Source organism: Lithobates pipiens, unplaced genomic scaffold, assembly GCF_037356315.1.
Source record: "Lithobates pipiens isolate NorthernLeopardFrog02 unplaced genomic scaffold, aLitPip1_a1.2 Scaffold_16, whole genome shotgun sequence".
NCBI lineage: Eukaryota > Metazoa > Chordata > Amphibia > Anura > Ranidae > Lithobates > Lithobates pipiens.
Window position 1 is genome coordinate 479922150 of NW_027507748.1, and position 15120 is coordinate 479937269.

The 15120-nt window shown below is 38.3% G+C and overlaps 1 protein-coding gene across 1 annotated transcript in view; it reads right to left on the minus strand.

Moving 5' to 3' along the window:
- The window catches only part of HS6ST3 (heparan sulfate 6-O-sulfotransferase 3), a 771575-nt gene extending 756879 nt beyond the window's left edge, over positions 1-14696 (minus strand). The window contains exon 1 of the mRNA XM_077483026.1: positions 13714-14696. Coding sequence (XP_077339152.1) covers positions 13714-14339 — 626 coding nt within the window. The 5' untranslated portion in view covers positions 14340-14696. The remainder of the gene's footprint in view (positions 1-13713) is intronic.
- Between the last annotated feature and the right edge of the window lie 424 nt (positions 14697-15120).

Genomic DNA, 15120 nt, shown 5'->3' on the forward strand with positions numbered 1-15120 from the left:
ACATGAAACTCAACCTGTTACAATAATCTTAAGCCAAGGAACAGGATAAGGGTTAAGGTATACTAAGGTTTAGGCCTCATTCAAACAGGATTTATGTGCTAGGTGCAACAAGAATTCCTGCAGCTGGATTCACATGTGGATGCTGATTGTTTGTTATTGTCATAACACTGTATGTGTCAAGGTTGTGTATTTGGACAAAGTATGCAAATATGAGAGACTATGGCATCCTTTGGTAATCCAATATTTACCCCCTACTTTTGATGAATCTTAATGTTGCCAAGATGGCTTATGCCACACGCTTCCTGTTTATCTCATGCCTCAGACATCCAGAGTCTTACAGTCCCCCAGGGATGCTTCTCTTCCCTCCTCCCTTCTCCTCTTTTACCTTCCTTCTCCCTTCTTTTCTTTCTTCTATATCTTTTTCTACCTGTCTGTTTTAGCAGCAGCACTTGTTTAATGACAAATACCCGGTAGTGCAATTTACCCTACCATAGCTCCTAGGAGCTGTATTCTCTCACCCCATATAGTAATTGCCCTATTTCAATCTACAGGCATATTCATGTAACATTACCTTACCTGGTACCTTTCAAACGTGATGATTCTTTACAGTATGCTAGTAAACATCATGCTTTGTGTCTTATTTTACCTATGCTATTTGTGCAGTAGGATTGTTGTTCTTGTTAGTGGAAACTTTATGCACAACTCCCTGAGTGCTATGCTTCTTACTTGTTCTGACATTACCTGTTCTCGGATGTACTTATATTCTGTATGTAATATGCTGCATTTTTTCCTATTTATGTTCAACCCTCAGATTACAAACTAAACAAGAAATTACACTGTATGTGTCTTGATGAACATGTTTCAGAAAATGAGAGGAGGAAATCTCAATTAAGTCATCCTCTCATATGAGGCCACTGACACTAGAACAAATGTTCCCTCTGGAAAACGTCCCCTTTGTGACAACTACAAATGAATAGGTTTCCAATCACTTATATGCAGGTAACAAGTGTCATCAGAACCAATAGGTAGTGTAAATCTTCCCAACAGAGTCACAAACAGCAAAATAAATTACCACTGTAAAACAAACAAAAAGAAATGTTGGCTACAGATACATTTGAAAGATTTGCACTAAAATGCTCAGTACCAGAAAATAAGGTACTGAGGAAAAATAAACTTCTACCATCTCCAATTTAATGTATGCTTTTCCAACTCAGTTTGCATGACACCTACTTACACTTAATGATCGTTTCTACATATATTTTCTTTTATTTTCACATTAAATTCAATGTTTACACTTTATTTATTGCCTGTGCTATGTGTGAAAGTTGTGCTTTTCACACAGTAGTTATATATTGTGTATGGTAACTATTCAATCAAATATAAAGCATAACTGTAATTTGCTTTGATATACATGTATATTAGTCATATACCTTGCTAATGCTCATATTCTGGTGGGGCTATAAACATTTTGTTAGCCAGAATGGGTAGGGTTTACTAGTATGTGAGATGTTTAACTCACATATGTACAAGTGTTTTGGGGCCAATGTGCAAGATCATTGTCCCTAATTTGATCTGAAAATTCCGGCTTGCATGCAGTTTAAGAAAAACATAATTGTGTTCATAACTGCAATATTTTACTGGTTAAGCATTTTGACATATTCACTTAACCGACCATTCATCTGCATATTCCTTCACTGAAATGACTGGATTTAAATGAACTTCTGGTAGAAACTTGGTATACGTTTTAGCTGGCAGATAGCACAAAAGTCCTATTTATCACCTGGCACTCATGGTCCATTGCCAAGAGCAACAGGGTTAAAATGGACATAATGGAATCGCAAATATTAAAAAGTGACATTGCTTTTCCCATTATTTTTCCTGCAACAGGCTGCTTCTAGTAATAATTTTGTTTTTTATCAATAGGATCTGAACACTGGAAACTTAAGGTGTAGAGCTCCTGTTGCTTCTTATTAGGGCCCACCACACTAACTCTATAAACCCCTAACCCTCCCTGTAACCCCCACTCTCATGCTAAATCTATTTGTTTGTGCTTTGTTGTAGCTTCACCCCAGTCTAAAGCAAAACAGTGAACCAGCACTGACTAAACAGTCAGATCTGGTGGGGTTAGATGATAGATCCATGGCTGCTAGTAAACATACACAGCACCAGATCAACAGGTCTATTCACACAACCCTGCAGTGTTGACTTACTGTCTCCTATTAAATTTATGATTAAACAGTCAGCATTGTGGGTCTTCATGATAGATCTGCTAGCAGAGTGTATGTTTGCTAGACACCATAGATCTATTACACAGCCCCTTAGCACTGACTATTCATTCACAAATTCATTAGCAAACAATTATCCAGTACTGCAGGGCTGTGTGATCTATCTGTTGGCTGCTATCAAATATAAACTGTGCCAGCAGATAGACCACACAGCACAACAGTGTTGACTGATCTTTTACTTGTGCTGTGAATGGAGCTGATCCCACCCCCCTGTGTGCTGAATGGCACACTTGCCTCCAGCATGTGCATGTTGCTAGAAATGAGCACTATCAATCATCCCTCATTAAGTATTTGTCTTCTTGCTAAGAGCATAGTTAGACAGTGTGTGTGTGTGTATGTGGGGGGGGGGGGGGGGTATGATGAAGGGAGCTATCTGACCACACTGCTCAACAACTGCTGGACAGGTTGGGTATTCAATCTGTGGGGGGGGGGGGGGGGTTAAACCCATTGTTTGCATACGCACCTCTTCCACAACAGGATACTTTGTACCAAAGAGCAATCCCTATGCTAAAAAAAAAACTGGAATTGGCAACCCAGCACTGAAATATTTTGTTCCATACCTCTGGACACTTGTTTAGAAATCCATCAAAGTATCTGTAGATTGAAGGGGCACAGGGGCTGCTTTAAAAAGACTCAGGAGATCATTTTAAAGCTCAGACATCCCTAACGCATCCTTCTTTTCTTGTATTCAGTGATCTGGAGATTTTAACAGTATGTCTGAACATAACTAAGATATTTGATTTACTAAAACTGGAGAGTGCAAAATCTGGTGAAGATGTGAATGGTAGCTTCTAACTACAACTTGCTCAATCAGGCATTGCCAAAAAAAATGGAAGGTTTCTGTTCAGAGCTGTGCAAGACTTTGCCCTCTTCAGTTTTATTAAATGAACTCAGTAGTACCTTCTTGATTTATCTTTTTCCCAGTGTGATAAATGAGTAGTGCTTGTAAAAAAGAGCATACAAATCATGTTTTTTTTTTGTTGAAGTAGATGGACTAGTATTCTTTTTCAACCTGACTAACTATCTAATTATGTAAATATGCAGTGTCATGTGCATATATAATATTTTGAGATCCAGTATTAACTTTTTGCAGGCTTTTTACAATATCACACTTGTAAGCTACTGCTATATATTTCAAGCAATCATTTTGCTTTAAATGTATAATTAAGTCTTGATAAAGGGACGGCATTCTAAATTTATAGAAAAAAATGTATTTTACTACATAAATGAGTTATCATACTGTTGAATTCTCTACCAAGAAAGTTACTAATGTCACAGGCCTGCTGTGCCTAACTATAAATCCTGTCTGATTAATATACATGACTGTACAGCTGTTCAGCAACTAAGGATCCAACAAGAAAGACTGTCTGAAAGCCTGCAGCCCATTCATACCATGATTCATTTCACTTTCCCAGAGGGCATGGTCAATAAATCCTAATTTCCAAGTGCCCAAGGCATGCCTTAAGCGGGTGCAAATGAGTAAAAAATTAAGTATAAAGACTTGTGGGTGATAAGAGGCCATTTATACATTCTTCTCATAAAAAGACACAATTTGTTCTAGTCCTGCAATGTTATTGTAGAATGGAAAATTAGCTTGCTATTTTCTTTTCTGTATTGGTGGTATAAGTTGCATTCATTGCTCAAAAATAAGAAAACAAATTGTATCATCAGCAGAACAAATAAAGTATAGCACTGAACCTTGATATAAGTAAAGACAGTTAATGGAGCTTCAAATAACTGCTTCACAGCAATTACAGTATAGAATAGGTTGCTTGATTAGTTTCCAAAGCACATATTTTCTTCCACACAAAAGAGAAAAGTGTTGGCATGCGCTTGGGAATAATTGGGGTATTTATTTATATTTTAGTATATTGATGGTAAAGTACATTATCTGCCAACTTTGGTTCTCAAGGACTTCTGAGTTTTCCATAAGTCTGGATGAAATGCTTACTGCCATATATGATTCTTTTATAACATTAAGTGCAGTAGTGTAAAACAACCAAATAATCACATGAAAAATCACACGTAAAGGCCCCTAAGTGCAAATTCTAATGGTGAATATGGCAAGTTCATATATAAGCTGAATAAAAGTCCAAATTCCAAACATGATGTATGTCAACCACCTTCTTCAGATTATATTGACATGTATTCTAGTACTCTAATACTCAATATAGTGCACTTTCACCTCTGTGCAAACTTCCATGCTCACAGAACTCTCACCTCATAAAAGGCTCATATAGGCCTTTGAATACTATGCACAATGGGCCTCCAAGGTACTCAAGTAATCTCCAATTCCAATAGATAAACACCCAGGGCACTATATTGAGTATATAAGAATACACGTCAATATCATCTGATTAAAAGAATGTGGTTGACATACGGTATATTACATTTGGAATTTTTTTTCAGCTGATATATGAACTCATCATATTCACCATTAGCATTTGTGCTTTAATGATCTTTATGTGTGATTTTTCATGTGATTATTTTGTTATATTACACTATTGCATATTTAGGTTTTCACCATCACAGTATTTATTTTGACTTGTTATTGTGAGACTGTGCAACCCCATATTTTATCTTAATGCCGTTACATTTTGTGAACACAACAGGGGCTACAGCAACTTATACAAGTGTCATTGACTAATATTGATTTTTATTGACTGGTTCACAATATACATTTGATATATACCATTCACACAGTGCAGAGGTTCACACCATTGAATACAAAGTGCTGTGTCTCTGTGTACAGCATAGTTATCTATTGCAAAAAATCTGATTTGTATTTACTGTAATCAAACATGAAAGTGGATAAATTTGCTTGCTTGGCATTGGTTAGTAGATCGGTTTGTAAATGGGAAAAATATATTTTTCTATCCTAATGTGGACTACACTGGCAATTAAATCTCTTTGGCACTAAAAGATGAAACTGCTTGTAAGCAGCAGTCTCATTATCACCGCATTGATTTCAGTGTGCAACAACTGATGTGGCTACCATCAAGAAATAAAATGTATTAGTTTAATCACCACTGTATCCCTGACCTTAAGCTGACCATAGATGGGTATTTTTTTTCACTCTGCAAGCAGGCTGAACAAAAGAAAATGTATTCCTCCATCCACCTAAATGATCAGCCACGACATCCAATGATTAGCAAAACTTTTCCAGCATGTGCCTTCAACAAAAGTCAATCAAGCCACACAATGATTTAAATCTGTCTGGTCCCTGCTAAACCAGCTACATTTTGAAGCTATGGCCAGTTTTATTGTCCAAGAAAACTAGAAAAACTGTTTTATGTATGAATGCCTTAATCTACTAGTAAAATGTTACTTCCATCCAAGATTCATTCTTTACTAACAAAATGATATACAATAATAAACGACTTCAGTTTTCAAGTGCCCAATGTGGTCTTGCATGCAACCATAATTTTGCTCACTTAACGTATGCCTTCACTTAGCAATATCTGTTTCTTTCCTTTTCAGCTGATCTGCCGTGCCACACTCTCACACCAGACACTCCTAAGCTCTGCAAAGCTATTTATATTCAGCCAGAACTTTACTTCAGTAGAATTCTTTAAATGATTATTTCACAGTTAGCTTCACTGCAGAGATGTGCACATCTTTTCTGTTCTCTTAGCTTGTCATTAACAGTTTGTGCCCTAAGGCTGACTGCTCACTGCCCCTCCACCCTACAACTGAGCCAAGTAGCCAGGATAGTGTAAATAGTATCGGCATGCCTTTTCAGTGTAGCACAGTTTCCAAGATCAGGAGCATGCACAACCTGGCAAGGTAGACTCATAACCACAAACAAAAGATTCCCCAGCACTGTTTACCAGCTAGCCCACAAAGTAAAAAAAATAGGCACTGTCTTTGTGAGACAGTGCAGCTTCCAAATATATCTGAAGATGTGTGCAGCTAGAACCTCTGTTAGGTTTTTAAACTGTGCCATTTTGATGGGGGGGGGGGGGGGGTGTAGGCTAGCTGGTAAGTGTGCTGGGAAATATTAAGTTTGATTGTACTGGGAAATGGCCTTCCATGTGCACTTTACTTCAAAAGTTGCCATTCTTTCATAGCCTGCTGGCTAGATTTGACATGGGGACACATTGGACATGTTCAGCCCCATGTCTTTAAGGAGGAATGGGCTCCCTATAGGCCCCTTCATTTATCCAACTTAAAGACCCTCAAAAATAGAGTTAGGACTTGCACTTTACAAAGGAGACTTGACCAGACATTGTGGCTTCCACATATATTTGCAAATGTGTGCAACTAAAACCTCAGTTTTTAACATAAATGGTTAGACAGTGCAATTTTTTTGCATGCTGGCTGGTAAGTGTGCTGATACATATTTTGTTTGTTTGTTTGTACTGTGAAATGCCTTTCTGTGTGCATCTTACTTCAAAAGCTAGTTATAAACTAGGGTGGTTGCCATTCTTGTGTAGTCTATGAACTACCTGTGTTAAAAAGGTACAGTATACCATCTTGTCTAAACCTGAACATTTGGTTTTAAATCCACTTTCCTTACAGTGTGCCACACTTTGCACATGACTATTGCTATGGTAAGGTCTTATTAGCCAACTGATCAGTAGGATAAAGACAGTAGGTACAATACATGCCATACTATTACTAAACTTTGCTGAGGAACCAATGCAATCTGGATCACTCCTAGATTAACACGTATGCATGTTACAAAATTGCCAATTGCTGTAGCCCATAGTGACCAATCAGAATTCAAATTTCACTGATAAGTAAAAAATAAATGGAGTGCCAATTGGCATCAACTTGAAGAATATAAAACAGGTAAAGTTCAGTATGGGCTTACCTTTCACCTCATTTAAAATCCATGAAACCACAGCTCCAGTGGAGTTAATTTATTTTGGTTTAGATAAATGTTTATGTACAATGAGGAAAGTAAATGCACCTCAAGAAGTCTTGTGTAGATGAGACATTCAGTAACTGTGGCAGAAAAGGAAATGGAAGATTTCGCTCACATATCGGTTAAAGATCAATGTCAAAGAAAAGTAAAATTTTCATGGTTAATGGCAAATGTAATCAAATGCTGCCTTTTTGTATTTATTTTGTTATTTCAGTTTTGGAATATTTATACATGAACTAGACTTGTCCAACCTGTACAATCATTGCAAAGCCAAATGATGTATTCTCTCTCATCATCTGGTTGTCCATAATTCAGAATAAATAACTGGGAGGTCCAACTGTGAGAGAGTGATACCATAACTTTACACCTGGGGTCAGCAACCTGTAGAGTATGATCTACCAGTAGATTGTGGCAATGTGACTGGTAGATCACGGTCTGGGCTTTTTGACTCACCACCCCAGAGTATTAAGCAGAGTGCAATGCAGAGGGACTACCTGTAAATTTGGAACTTTAGTAGAGAGCAAGATCCACATAGGCCAATGCGTCCTCTGTGGTACTGGCTCCTGTCCCAGTGATACTAACTGCACTCCATCTCCTATCCCAATTAGCAGTCTCCAGCGTGGTGCCAGCAGCAGGAAAGAAGAGATCTTCAGGTAAGTGTGAAGCAATACACTAGGCATAATAGTATAGAGCTGCTTTGACACTGATGTGCTGTGGTTTACCTACACTGTGGGTGCAGTGCAGTGTACCTGAAGCTTGTCTGTGGGTTTGTTGTGCTTAGCCATAGACTTCTATTATATCCTGTGGGTTTGTTACACTTTCCAAAAGCACACCAAAACTCCTGAATTCAGTGCCTTCAGAAAGTGCACCACACCTCCAGGATATAATAGAAGTCTATGGCAAAGCACAGCTAACCCAGAAAAGGCGCATATGCACTGGGCAACAAGCACAATGCTCTGAAAGTGCCTTGCAACCTTGTGCAGTACAGCAAACAAGGGGTTAAAGCAGGTAGCATTTTGTTTCTCACCACTTGTTTTAACCCCTTGGACCCTGCAGAAGCATGCAATTGTGCTTGCAGAGTGGCTCCATTTGATTGAATAGATCACAAATGGCAGGAGGTAGCACCCACCAAAAGAAGCAGGATAATGCAACTAAGGACTCATTCACAAGTGCAGCGGGCTTTTCTTCTCTTCTGAAAAGTGATCCTAGTGTGTTTGGTAGGTGGTGAGGAGGCGATATGTTGCCTCCTCACCACCTGATTTAAACTCATAATTGCTGTGCAATGCATGCGATTGTGACACAGTAGTATGGCAATTAGAGATTTGAGGAGGTGCAAGGAGGTGACACTGGGCAATACTGTGCCCAGTGATTTTTGACTTCTCCCATGTTGTTCAGCAGTTTTACACTGCTAAAAAAAACATTATTGTAATAATACTTTGAAGTAATTATAGTAGTGGTCGGTTTTGTTGCTGGCAATGCATTATGTATAATGTTATACACAGTTCCTGAAATGATAGTTAGACCTATTTTTATTTGGTTTCATGTTCCAATTTCTGATCTGCATTACTGGTAGGCAAAAAGCTGTGATAGATAATTCATGATCTATGACTCAGTTTCTTATTTGATGACTAAGCATGTGAGTAATGTACATAGCTGAAACACTCGGTTTTTCCGCAATAATAGCTACAATTTAAATCACTCTAAAATTTTAATATCATAGTACATCATTACATTATCATCACCTTTATGCCACTATGTTTTTATAAAGTGAGTTACATAAAAGATTAATGGATTAATACCTAAATGCTATGTATAACTACTGATCATAACTAGCTACAGCACATAATTTCTAACACAGAGAAAGTGTTGGCACAGATGTTAGTAAAGCCACCGTGACACAGGGATGTTGTATCTCGACTTTCTGGCTTTATTGCTTCTGTGTCCAACATAATGGAAAGATCTGTATATATTGGGTTGATGCAAAAATAAAATGCTTTCTATTCTACTATGAGAAAGGCAGCAAAATATTTTCCAGGTACAAGGCCACATTAGGATTTACAGTATGAAACAGTATTTTGCTTCTCATGCACATGGCAAAGTTCTCTGTTTTCAAATAAGTTAGTGCTTTAATCGTTTACACACTCATACTGTATGAGTAGTGTAAACAAATGGTGATATATTATCAAACTTTCATAACAAGTGTTATATGAAGTACATATAAATATTGATATACCACCTATTTACAGTAACTTCCCAAGTCAAGTTATGCAGCTTCAAATCAATTTACTTAACCTTAACGCTGTTAAATTAGTAATATAACTTTTACATATTACTTTTCCCCAAAAGTTACCTTTCGATAATATAAATATAATAAAAAATAGAGGTGTGTGGTACATCGGGATTCTCTGCGCCTTCAGAACACCTTAAAGCTAACTAGTGCTTCACCCACACAGACCAAAGCAGCAAGATTGCTTTAATGCCCTCCTCCTCAACAGCAGGGCTGGTGTTTGCTGAATGGCCCAGCACTGTCACATGGACAAATAGAGTCCTTAGCACTGTGTAAGCTCTGACTAGACTGACTTTCCTAACACCAGGTAGTTGAATAAAATGTGTGAAAGGTATCTAAAATATAAAGAGCAAAGAGTATCAGAATCACAAAATAATCTAAAAAGTATACATAAAGTATATAACATAGAGTAACCTACAGCTGTCAAACACAAATCAGCTTTTAGAAACTTGGAATGTCTATACAAAAGTAGATCAAATATATAGAATAGTTTTGCTTGTCATTACTAAAACCGATAAATATATGCTCATAGCTGCTTTTGACCACTCCCAGGTGATATCAAGCACCAGTATATGCTCAGTGAAAGAACCAAAACATATACAGAAAAGGGGAAGAATCTTTTATTGATAACAGATTTTTCAATATACTGGAAAATGTGTGTCAGAGACAACAGACACTCATAAGTATCGTTCACAAGGGTTTAACTTCCCCATAATGCATTTGCAGTCTGAAAAGTCTCATAAATGTTCTTTGCAAACATGCAGAGCCGGATCAACATCTATAGAATGGACAGAAAAATGTAATATATTTTCCGATTGGCTTCTTTAATCTAACCCCACTGCTCTCTATGGTTATGTTCCTAATTAAGTCAAATCATGCTCAATACTTTTAGTGTTATTAGCTTTCAAAATAGCAAATATAGGCACTGTAGACAAAACTGATTTAGTTTCCTCCTAAATTGATGGCTATGAACTCATTCACAAGTAACTCTAGAATTATAAGGATCAGCTGTACTCATGGTATATGTGTTGATTTCTCTATATCATTGGAAATGATATCTTCTACTGTTGGTGTGGCAGTAAATTAGTTTTGTTTTGATTAGGTCATTAGTTTGACGTCTGAAAGCAGCTTTGGGTTGATTAATGATGGCCCATGTATGAATATACTGTATGTTTATGCAGATAAAATAACTTTGTTTTTAGATTCTGTAGTTCAATGAAAATTACTTGATTTTTATTCACCTTATCTGCTTTTATTTCACTTATAAATATGTGCATAGTGAACTTCATATGAGCAACGCTATTGTTCTGCATGTCCAAAGCTGACACAGAGAGTAACAGCTGTTGCATGCTTTTACAAACTATTCATTTACTATTATCTATACACATTGAGTGTACTTAAAATATTAATTTTAGGTACTTCATAATTGAATCTCTGACAGTTGGCACTATTATTTAAATAGTACATTTAAGTATTATGTATCAATTATAGCTAACATATTAGCAGGTAAGTAGAAGTTATATGACATTCCATTCCATTTTAGGTCATATAGTGACTTTTAAAGTAATAACGCCCAAGTTGAGCAAAAACTTTCAACAGGGTGGGTAAGACAGAACTTCTAGGAAGTGTTTATTACTGTTGGTCTCCTCATTGGTGAGACTTCTGCTCACCCCCTGCAGCATTGATAACCAGAAAGGAAATAAGAGTGTGTAGGTGTCACCGGGACAGGAAGATTCAGAGAGAACAAATAACAGTTGCTGTAACTCCTCTCCTTGCTAGCAAATAAATGTGTTTTTGTAGATGTTCCTGTTTACATCAGAAAGATATACTAGCGTTTCCTGTCCTATTGATAAGTTATCAATGGGACAGTAAGTAGGGTCAAATGTCTTGAAAGGGCACATACAGCAATAAAAACCTGCCTAAAGTAAATACTCTAACCTTTCCCCTATTTGTGTAAAAGAAAAGAAAATAGGGCGGATTTGGATGGATACGTTGTTGTTCTGTGAAATCAAATACATTGGTCATAACCACAATATTTTAGTTTACATATAAACCAACTGAATCTAATATTTTCTTGTTTGCCTTAACTTGATGATTTTACAGATCTGTTTGATATGGCAACTACTTGAAATTTGATATGGTTACTAGATGTGGTTACTAGATCTGGCAAAAAAGATCATTGATATTGTAACCTGCAGAATTAGTGGGGTTTGTACTAGTATAACGAGAGTGATCAGATTAGAATAACACATTTATTGATTATCTACAACAGCAAATGAACATTTGATACTTGGGCCTCAACTAGTTACAAAAGATAAGTATATATTTTATCCATGCTGCTCAAAATAATCTATTAATAGGATCTGCTACAAGCTTCATAAATCAAGGTATGACATATCATATAGAGCAGTTACTGTTTAGGAGCAAGGTTATTCTAACACAAAACCTGAGCCTCCCACACATTTATACCAGATAAAGCAGTTCTTAAAGGCAGAAGCAAATATGAAAGCAAAATAGTTTAAACCAGCCTTTTCTCAAGTAGAGTTCCTGCAGCAGTTGCCAGAAAAAAAATTGCCTAACCAGCCTTTCTCAAGTAGAGTTCCTTCAGCAGCTGCTTTGAGTTCTGTGAACAGTCAGCAATGACCACCTCTGAAAGTGGAACACTTCTACACTGACCATCAATATAAGATGGTACTTTTCCACTGACCCCAAAGTAAAGGTGGCACTTCTACACTGATCAGCAATGTATGTGGATGCCAGCTGTCTTTTGTTCACTAATTTAAAGGGACACCACAGGTTTCACTGTATTCACTGGATTGATTATTGTTATTTTTATCAAGATAATTACCAAAATTATTGAACTTATTTGCCCCTTAGCAAGGAGGGGTGTTAAAAACCTCTCTTGGTGTCAAATATAAATATGTACACCCCATCTCTTAAACTTTAATTTCAAATAATATCTACAACTTACTCATCTTACTCATCATGTATTTGTATCTTAAGATATATATATATATATATATATATATATATATATATATATATATATATATATATATATATATATTTTTTTTTTAAGCAAGGGTTCCCTAAAAACATAAAAGTTCCATTATAGTAAAAAAAAAAGTTGAGAAAAGGCTAGTCTAGACAATACAGCCATCACTAAGACTTATCATTGCATAGCACTCACAGAAAAACTCCACAAATCATTTTACTGAAGACATAACTACTAAGAGCACCTACAAAGTTCTGTAAGTGCAGTGAACCAGTATAGCTCCACAACACATATGCGGGTCCATTATCAGTAAATGATGTGTCTGCAGGAGGACTGAATCCAGCATCTTCTACAGCACAATTGCTTTGGTAATGGCATACTAAGCTGCCTTTTTTGAAAATTGATTGTATGTATCCCTTGTGTAATGTTCACATTGAGCTATAGACCAGTAATTAGAACATCATGTATAGATAACACCTGACTTACATTAAGCATTGCAGGGTGCAGAATTAAGTTATTAGCTATATGTGTCTTGTGATTTATCAATATCAGCAGCCAGAACATTAAAAAAAACACAAAATATGAAAAATCTTGTATATGGACTAATCTGGGGTGCATCCTTTCATAACCTGAACGTGCTTGTATGAATGCAATGCAGCACCGTCTCCTATCTTAGTGGAACAACGCGACTGCTGACCGTGGTGCTGAAATCTGCAGCTGCTGTCTATGGTGCTGAAATCTGCGGCTGCTGACCACAGAGCTGAACAGCGCGGTCTCTAGTGGTGCTGAACTATGCATCCGCTGTCCACAGCGCTGAACTCTGCCGCCGCTGTCCATGGTACTGAAACCTGCCGCCCTGCCGTTCATGGTGCTGAAACCTGGCGCCGCTGTCCATGGTACTGAAACCTGCCGCCCTGCCGTTCATGGTGCTGAAACCTGGCGCCGCTGTCCATGGTGCTGAAACCTGCCGCCCCGCAGTCAGTGGTGCTGAAACCTTTGGCGCTATCTACTGTGCTGAAATCTGCAACTGCCTATGAACAATACAGCTCTAGAGGAAATATTTAAAAGCCAGGACCATGTACTACATTTACCATTAAATAAACACATTTTACTAAATCCAAGATCATCTCAAATCTACTGCAAGATCCCCTTGATATACATTGGAAGGTGTACTTGCTGTACATCGGCATGCTCAGCAAACAGATGTGCCCCCTATATACTTGCAGCTGGACCTGTATCTGTATACAGGGTAACCCTCTGCCAGCAGTGCACTGACCTGTGATTTTTCTGGCTGTCCTTTTTCTCCATGATTGACGGTACACAGTTGGTGAGTTCAGTCCAGTCTGCATGCAAACCACAACTCCAGCCTGTAGAGAAGCGAGAAAACAACCAGGTCTCCTTTCTCCCAGGACGGTGACAGGTGCACTTTTTCTGTCCTGGCTTACAGTCACAGGGCTGTTCCAACCGGATATTCCTAACCAAATGCCTTCCAAAAGTAGTCCCCCCTGTCTTCTGGATGTGCAGGAACACTATCACATCATCCCCCTTGATGTTAAAATCCACAAATCTGTAAAGGTCTTTGGCCATGAAGCTGAAGGTCGGCTGGAATTTGGGGGGGATGTTATCCTCTGGAAGTTCAGTCTCATCCTCGTCACTCTGCCACTGAACCTCTGCCATCGCAGGCAGCTCAGAGGACTGCTCTCTTACAGGATCCCCTGCCCTGAAATGCCAGGAGCCGGTCCCAGTTGGGCAGATGTACTGGTAGACAATCATCACAAAGAGTACAGCTAGAACCGGGGCCAGGATCAACTTGTTGGCTCTGTCATCCATGATTCCAGAGAAGCCTTTTTCCTGAACGCTCATAAAGGAGAATGAATGTACCTTTATTCTATTGGCTGACATCAAGTAATATAAGAAAGCCGGGCTTTCAATTTCAGGGTGATCTGTTGGTTCTCGCTTGTACCCATCCCAGCCTGCGTGGCATGCATTGATTGCTTTGTGCTGCAATACAAATCACTAAGTTGAATGCAGTAACAAAGTTACAAGTGTGTGGAGGACACGTGAAGGTGCCATGAGCTGAGCCTGGCCGTTCGGCAGCAATCCTCAGCTAGCTCCACTCATTGCCTGCACAAGGAAACCCTCACGCCTTCTGCTTAACGGGATAGGAGCTGAATGCTGGAATTTCTCATTCACACCAAGCCAATGGCAGAGCAGCGTCTCACTCTTCATACCCAATCACTGATTTCTTCTGGGAATGAAGCAGACGGAATTGTGAACCAATGGAAAATGTAAACAGGGAGTAGATTGACTCCTACACTGCAGACAGCAGAGCTAAGCCAATGAGAAATGCAATGACTGCTGATGGGGTGGGTGAAGTCTGCGAGGAGCCAATACAGAATGGATGAAGCTCAGCAGTTATGTGGGAAAGGAGACATCCCCGGCATACCTTTACATGTGCTGCTTCCAATCATCCACTGCGCAGTGCAGACTTCTGTATGAGCTGATGTTCACTTACTCAACCAATTATCTGAAAAACAGGGGGGGATGCCACAGCTGACCACCTTATAAAAATGTTGGGGACTTGGCTATTGTGCTGATCAAGAACAAGAATGCACATTAGGAAAAGAAAAGAAAATCCAGAATAGTAAAAGAAAAAAATCGTAGAAAAGCAGAATTACAGCTA